We start from the raw sequence: 8,333 nt of genomic DNA, 5'->3' as shown, positions 1-8,333 counted from the left end.
AGTACAGTATATAGTAGATGTGTGTATGAAGACATATAGTACATGAAGTATAGTACAGTATATAGTATGTGTGTATGAAGACATATAGTACAGTATATAGTAGATGTGTGTATGAAGACATATAGTACAGTATATAGTAGATGTGTGTATGAAGACATATAGTACAGTATATAGTAGATGTGTGTATGAAGACATATAGTACAGTATATAGTAGTATATAGTGTGTGTATGAAGACATATAGTACAGTATATAGTAGATGTGTGTATGAAGACATATAGTACAGTATATAGTAGATGTGTGTATGAAGACATATAGTACAGTATATAGTAGATAGTAGTACAGTATATAGTAGATGTGTGTATGAAGACATATAGTACAGTATATAGTAGATGTGTGTATGAAGACATATAGTACAGTATATAGTAGATGTGTGTATGAAGACATATAGTACAGTATATAGTAGATAGTAGTACAGTATATAGTAGATGTGTGTATGAAGACATATAGTACAGTATATAGTAGATGTGTGTATGTAAGACATATAGTACAGTATATAGTAGATGTGTGTATGAAGACATATAGTACAGTATATAGTAGATGTGTGTATGAAGACATATAGTACAGTATATAGTAGATGTGTGTATGAAGACATATAGTACAGTATATAGTAGATGTGTGTATGAAGACATATAGTACAGTATATAGTAGTGTATGAAGTGTGTATATAGTAGATGTGTGTAAGACATATAGTAGAGTATGAAGACATATAGTACAGTATATAGTAGATGTGTATGAAGACATATAGTACAGTATATAGTAGATGTGTGTATGAAGACATATAGTACAGTATATAGTAGATAGTGTACAGTATATGAGACATATAGTACAGTATATAGTAGATGTGTGTATGAAGACATATAGTACAGTATATAGTAGATGTGTGTATGAAGACATATAGTACAGTATATAGTAGATGTGTGTATGAAGACATATAGTACAGTATATAGTAGATAGTAGTACAGTATATAGTAGATAGTAGTAGAGTAGTATAGTATATATAGTACAGTATATAGTAGATGTGTGTATGAAGACATATAGTACAGTATATAGTAGATAGTAGTAGTACAGTATATAGTAGATAGTAGTACAGTATATAGTATGTGTGTATGAAGACAGTATATAGTAGTACAGTATATAGTAGATAGTAGTACAGTATATAGTATGTGTGTATAGTAGTACAGTATATAGTATATAGACATATAGTACAGTATATAGTAGATGTGTGTATGAAGACATATAGTACAGTATATAGTAGATAGTAGTACAGTATATAGTAGATGTGTGTATGAAGACATATAGTACAGTATATAGTAGATAGTAGTACAGTATATAGTAGATGTGTGTATGAAGACATATAGTACAGTATATAGTAGATAGTAGTACAGTATATAGTAGATAGTAATACAGTATATAGTAGATGTGTGTATGAAGACATATAGTACAGTATATAGTAGATGTGTGTATGAAGACATATAGTACTGTATATAGTAGATAGTAGTACAGTATATAGTAGATAGTAGTACAGTATATAGTATATAGTAGTACAGTATATAGTAGATGTGTGTATGAAGACATATAGTACAGTATATAGTAGATAGTAGTACAGTATATAGTAGTGTATAGTAGTACAGTATATAGTAGGTGTGTGTATGAAGTAGTACAGTATATAGTAGATGTGTGTATGAAGATATATAGTACAGTATATAGTAGATGTGTATGAAGACAGTATATATAGTACAGTATATAGTAGATGTGTGTATAGACATATAGTACAGTATATAGTAGATACAGTATATAGTAGATAGTAGTACAGTATATATAGTATATAGTAGTACAGTATATAGTAGATGTGTGTATGAAGACATATAGTACAGTATATAGTAGATAGACATATAGTACAGTATATAGTAGATAGTAGTAGTATATAGTATATATAGTACAGTATATAGTAGATGTGTGTATGAAGACATATAGTACAGTATATAGTAGATGTGTGTATGAAGACATATAGTAGATGTGTGTATGAAGACATATAGTACAGTATATAGTAGATGTGTGTATGAAGACATATAGTACAGTATATAGTAGATGTGTGTATGAAGACATATAGTACAGTATATAGTAGATGTGTGTATGAAGACATATAGTACAGTATATAGTAGATGTGTGTATGAAGACATATAGTACAGTATATAGTAGATGTGTGTATGAAGACATATAGTACAGTATATAGTAGATGTGTGTATGAAGACATATAGTACAGTATATAGTAGATGTGTGTATGAAGACATATAGTACAGTATATAGTAGATGTAGTGTATGAAGTACAGTATATAGTAGTAGTACAGTATATAGTAGATGTGTGTATGAAGACATATAGTACAGTATATAGTAGATGTGTGTATGAAGACATATAGTACAGTATATAGTAGATAGTGTAGTGAAGACAGTATATAGTACAGTATATAGTAGTACAGTATATAGTAGATAGTAGTACAGTATATAGTAGATATAGTATATATAGTACAGTATATAGTAGATGTGTGTATGAAGACATATAGTACAGTATATAGTAGTGTGTGTATGAAGACATATAGTACATATAGTACAGTATATAGTAGATGTGTGTATGAAGACATATAGTACAGTATATAGTAGATGTGTACAGTATGAAGACATATAGTACAGTATATAGTAGATGTGTGTATGAAGACATATAGTAGAGTATATAGTATATAGTACAGTATATAGTAGATGTGTGTATGAAGACATATAGTACAGTATATAGTAGATGTGTGTATGAAGACATATAGTACAGTATATAGTAGATGTGTGTATGAAGACATATAGTACAGTATATAGTAGATGTGTGTATGAAGACATATAGTACAGTATATAGTAGATGTGTGTATGAAGACATATAGTACAGTATATAGTAGATAGTAGTACAGTATATAGTAGATATGTGTAAGAAGACATATAGTACAGTATATAGTAGATGTGTGTATGAAGACATATAGTACAGTATATAGTAGGTGTGTGTATGAAGACATATAGTACAGTATATAGTAGATGTGTGTATGAAGACATATAGTACAGTATATAGTAGATAGTAGTACAGTATATAGTATATAGTAGTACAGTATATAGTAGATGTGTGTATGAAGACATATAGTACAGTATATAGTAGATAGTAGTACAGTATATAGTAGATAGTAGTACAGTATATAGTATATAGTAGTACAGTATATAGTAGATGTGTGTATGAAGACATATAGTACAGTATATAGTAGATAGTAGTACAGTATATAGTAGATAGTAGTACAGTATATAGTAGATGTGTGTATGAAGACATATAGTACAGTATATAGTAGATAGTAGTACAGTATATAGTAGATGTGTGTATGAAGACATATAGTACAGTATATAGTAGATGTGTGTATGAAGACATATAGTACAGTATATAGTAGATGTGTGTATGAAGACATATAGTACAGTATATAGTAGATGTGTGTATGAAGACATATAGTACAGCTCTGTTTTGTTTGTTTGTTGTATTCCAAAACTCCCAATGTATCCCTTCTCTACACACCAGTCAGTGAAGCAGGTAAGTGACCACTTTGTTTTGTTTCACAGTGTTCTTTCCGTTTTGTTTACTCTCAATTCATCAAACGCTTATTTTCTACATCGTCATACCAACCTATTGTTGATGTAGCCATTTTAATACAGGGGAAAAGAAGCAACGTCATAGTCATGGTATACGGTCTCACATACACACGGCTGAATGCTGTTTTAGCCAATCAGCATCCAGTATCCAAACTACCCAGTGTATAGTACGGTATATAGTGAATGTGTACAAACATATACTACCCAAGAAGAACACAGGACCCAGGTTTGAGTTGAGCATGAGTTTATTGGTCAGTGATGAACGTGTTACAGTGATGACTTAACTCCTCTCACGTTGCTGTTGACGTTACGGCACTGATTTACGAGTCGCCTCTCGTAGGAATAATACCCTGTTGTGTTATCAACCAGAGTATCTGAGGACGTCCGTGACGGAGTTAAGATGTGTTAGTTGAAACTGTGGGATGGTTCTGACTGACTGTGTTTGTGTTGGCCGTGCTGTGACAAGGCCCCAGTAGACCCAGCCCTAGGCCGAAGCCTGGGGCTCTGTTAGGGGTACGGTCCGCTCTGGGCCCGGTTAGTGCTGGATACGGCGGATAGACTGGATCTGGGGGGTCTGGCAGTGGGAGCCCCAGTTCTTCCAGTGCTGGTAATCTCCACTGTGTCTCTCACACTCCATGATGTACTGCTGGCCCCTGTAGCCGGGGAACTGGTAGCACACAAAGCTGTGGGGATGGAGGGAGAGAGAGAGAGGGAGCGGAGGGGGAAGGGAGGGATGGAGGGAGAGAGGAGAGGGAGCGGAGGGGAGGGAGGGAGAGAGAGGGTGATAGTTGGGGTGCAGAGGGAGGAGAGACATGTTTGGCTTAGAGTGGAGTTTCGCTTGACATTGAATAGAATTGTCACACAATGTTTTGCTTTAATTGTTTTACTATAGCAAGATCGGAGTGTGTTTGTGTCAGTGGAGGCTGCTGAGGGGAGGACGTCCCATAATAACAGCTGGATCAGAGCAAATGGAATGGCATCAAACACATAGAAACCACGTGGTTGATACCATTACACTTATTTTGATCCAGCAGTCACCACAATGCCCCCCAAATAAGGTACCACCAACCTGTACCTTATGTGTGTGCTTGTGTTTAATGTTGACTTACGCGCCACACTGAACGTGCATGGATCCGACCTCGGGCATGCACCAGCCCATGGCCCTCAGAGAGGGGTAATCATCACACAGCTCAGCGCTGCGGCCCATGAAGTTCTCTGTCTCAAAGATCTGCATACGACTGCTCTGGTGGGACTGGGAGGGGAAGGAGGAGAGAGGGTAGAGGGGGAGGGTGGAGCGAGGGGGAGGGAGAGAGAGGATAGAGGGGGAGGGTGGAGCGAGGATACAGGGAGAGGGTGGAGCGAGGATACAGGGAGAGGGTACGAGGGGAGAGGGTGGATAGAGGGGGAGGGTGGAGCGAGGGGGAGGGAGAAAGAGGATAGAGGGGAGGGAGAGAGAGGATACAGGGAGAGGGTGGAGTGAGGAGGGGGGAGGGAGAGAGAGGATAGAGGGGGAGGGAGGAGCGAGGATACAGGGAGAGGGTGGATAGAGGGGGAGGGAGAGAGAGGATACAGGGAGAGGGTGGAGTGAGGGGAGGGAGAGAGAGGATAGAGGGGGAGGGAGAGAGAGGATACAGGGAGAGGGGTGGAGGGGTGGAGGGGAGGGAGAGAGAGGATAGAGGGGGAGGAGAGAGAGGATACAGGGGAGGGTGGAGCGAGGATACAGGGAGAGGGTGGATAGAGGGGAGGGTGGAGCGAGGGGGAGGGTGGAGCGAGGATAGAGGGGGAGGGGAGAGAGGATACAGGGAGAGGGTGGAGGTGAGGGGGGGGAGGGAGAGAGAGGATAGAGGGGAGGGTGGAGGGAGGGAGGATAGAGGGGGAGAGAGGATAGAGGGAGAGAGAGAGGATAGAGGGGAAAGAGGATAGAGGGGAGGGAGAGAGGATAGAGGGGAGGGTGGAGCGAGGATACAGGGGAGAGAGGATAGAGGGGGGAGGGGAGAGGGGAGAGAGAGGATAGAGGGGAGAGAGAGGATAGAGGGGGGAGAGAGGGGATAGAGGGGGAGAGAGGATAGAGGGGGAAAGAGGATAGAGGGAGAGAGAGGATAGAGAGGGAGGGTGGAGCGAGGATAGAGTGAGGATAGAGGGAGAGAGAGGATAGAGGGGGAGGGTGGAGCGAGGATAGAGTGAGGATAGAGGGGGAGAGAGGATAGAGGGATAGACAGGATAGAGGGAGAGAAAGAGAGAAGGGGAGAGAGAGTGGGAGGGGATAGGACACAATCTCAGTGAGTTAGTATCCTTTTTGCTTTCTCATACAGACTGACACATACAGTACTGTACATACAGTCGATCCTTCTCTCTTCTATAAACACTAACATAGAATACTGTCTTCTATAAACACTAACATAGAATACTGTCTTCTATAAACACTAACATAGAATACTGTCTTTTATAAACACTAACATAGAATACTGTCTTTTATAAACACTAACATAGAATACTGTCTTCTATAAACACTAACATAGAATACTGTCTTCTATAAACACTAACATAGAATACTGTCTTTTATAAACACTAACATAGAATACTGTCTTTTATAAACACTAACATAGAATACTGTCTTCTATAAACACTAACATAGAATACTGTCTTTTATAAACACTAACATAGAATACTGTCTTCTATAAACACTAACATAGAATACTGTCTTCTATAAACACTAACATAGAATACTGTATTTTATAAACACTAACATAGAATACTGACACTCTTTCCCACGCTCTCTATGTATCCATCTCTCGCTGTATTTCTCTCTCCCACACACACACACACACACAGTCCTCACAGCGCAGTAGATGGGGCGCAGGGACATGAGGCGCTCCACGTGGTAGGACAGGGAGCCGCTGTAGGCATCCCAGTGGGGGTACTCTCCTCTCTCCAGGATGAACTGCTGGCCCTGGAAGTCATGATGCTCAAAGCCCACCCAGCTACAGGGGTAGGGAGAGAGAGTTACTGACTAGTTACATTCAGAGATAGAAGGGGACAGAGAGGGGAGAGAGAGTTACTGACTAGTTACATTCAGAGATAGAAGGGGACAGAGAGGGGAGAGAGAGTTACTGACTAGTTACATTCAGAGATAGAAGGGGACAGAGAGGGGAGAGAGAGTTACTGACTAGTTACATTCAGAGATAGAAGAGGACAGAGAGGGAGGAGAGAGTTACTGACTAGTTACATTCAGAGATAGAAGAGGACAGAGAGGGGAGAGAGAGTTACTGACTAGTTACATTCAGAGATAGAAGAGGACAGAGAGGGAGGAGAGAGTTACTGACTAGTTACATTCAGAGATAGAAGAGGACAGAGAGGGGAGAGAGAGTTACTGACTAGTTACATTCAGAGATAGAAGAGGACAGAGAGGGAGAGAGAGTTACTGACTAGTTACATTCAGAGATAGAAGGGGACAGAGAGGATGAGAGAGAGGGAGGAGAGAGAGTTACTGACTAGTTACATTCAGAGATAGAAGGGGACAGAGAGGGAGGAGAGAGTGTTACTGACTAGTTACATTCAGAGATAGAAGGGGACAGAGAGGATGAGAGAGAGGGAGGAGAGAGAGTTACTGACTAGTTACATTCAGAGATAGAAGGGGACAGAGAGGAGGAGAGAGAGTTACTGACTAGTTACATTCAGAGATAGAAGGGGACAGAGAGGGAGGAGAGAGTTACTGACTAGTTACATTCAGAGATAGAAGGGGACAGAGAGGAGGAGAGAGAGTTACTGACTAGTTACATTCAGAGATAGAAGGGGACAGAGAGGGAGGAGAGAGTGTTACTGACTAGTTACATTCAGAGATAGAAGAGGACAGAGAGGGAGGAGAGAGAGTTACTGACTAGTTACATTCAAAGATAGAAGGGGACAGAGAGGAGGAGAGAGAGGGAGGGAGGAGAGAGAGTTACTGACTAGTTACATTCAGAGATAGAAGAGGACAGAGAGGGAGGAGAGAGTTACTGACTAGTTACATTCAGAGATAGAAGAGGACAGAGAGGGAGGAGAGAATGTTACTGACTAGTTACATTCAGAGATAGAAGGGGACAGAGAGGGAGGAGAGAGTTACTGACTAGTTACATTCAGAGATAGAAGGGGACAGAGAGGGAGAGAGAGTTACTGACTAGTTACATTCAGAGATAGAAGGGGACAGAGAGGGAGGAGAGAGTTACTGACTAGTTACATTCAGAGATAGAAGAGGACAGAGAGGGAGGAGAGAGTTACTGACTAGTTACATTCAGAGATAGAAGGGGACAGAGAGGAGGAGAGAGTTACTGACATGTTGCATTTCATTCAACGAGAGAAGGGGACAGATTAAAATACAATGAGAAAAGAGCAGGACAGAGGGACAACACCCCACCCTGGTGGTCAATGGTTGACCATGCATGACAACAGGCTACAACACAGAGAATCATACCCCCACCCACACAGACAAACACCAAACACAGATACCCCCACTCACCAACACACACACACACACCGATACCTCCACTCACATACACAGCCTCCGCAGACAACCAGGGTTGTAAGAGACTCACGCTCCACCGACACACACACACACACACACCGATAC

At 40.3% G+C, this 8,333-nt stretch overlaps 1 protein-coding gene across 1 annotated transcript in view; it reads right to left on the bottom strand.

Moving 5' to 3' along the window:
* Positions 1-3,954: 3,954 nt before the first annotated feature.
* LOC124020760 (beta-crystallin A1-like) overlaps positions 3,955-8,333 on the bottom strand; it is a 7,173-nt gene continuing 2,794 nt past the window's right edge. Inside the window, exons 4-6 of the mRNA XM_046336021.1 lie at positions 6,567-6,708; positions 4,837-4,979; positions 3,955-4,410 (exon numbers count right to left, since the gene is read on the bottom strand). Coding sequence (XP_046191977.1) covers positions 4,263-4,410; positions 4,837-4,979; positions 6,567-6,708 — 433 coding nt within the window. The 3' untranslated portion in view covers positions 3,955-4,262. The remainder of the gene's footprint in view (positions 4,411-4,836; positions 4,980-6,566; positions 6,709-8,333) is intronic.

The sequence above is a fragment of the Oncorhynchus gorbuscha genome, unplaced genomic scaffold (assembly GCF_021184085.1).
Source record: "Oncorhynchus gorbuscha isolate QuinsamMale2020 ecotype Even-year unplaced genomic scaffold, OgorEven_v1.0 Un_scaffold_902, whole genome shotgun sequence".
NCBI classification, from domain to species: domain Eukaryota; kingdom Metazoa; phylum Chordata; class Actinopteri; order Salmoniformes; family Salmonidae; genus Oncorhynchus; species Oncorhynchus gorbuscha.
Note: the sequence above shows the minus strand (reverse complement) of the source record. Positions and strands in the feature narration are given on the sequence as shown.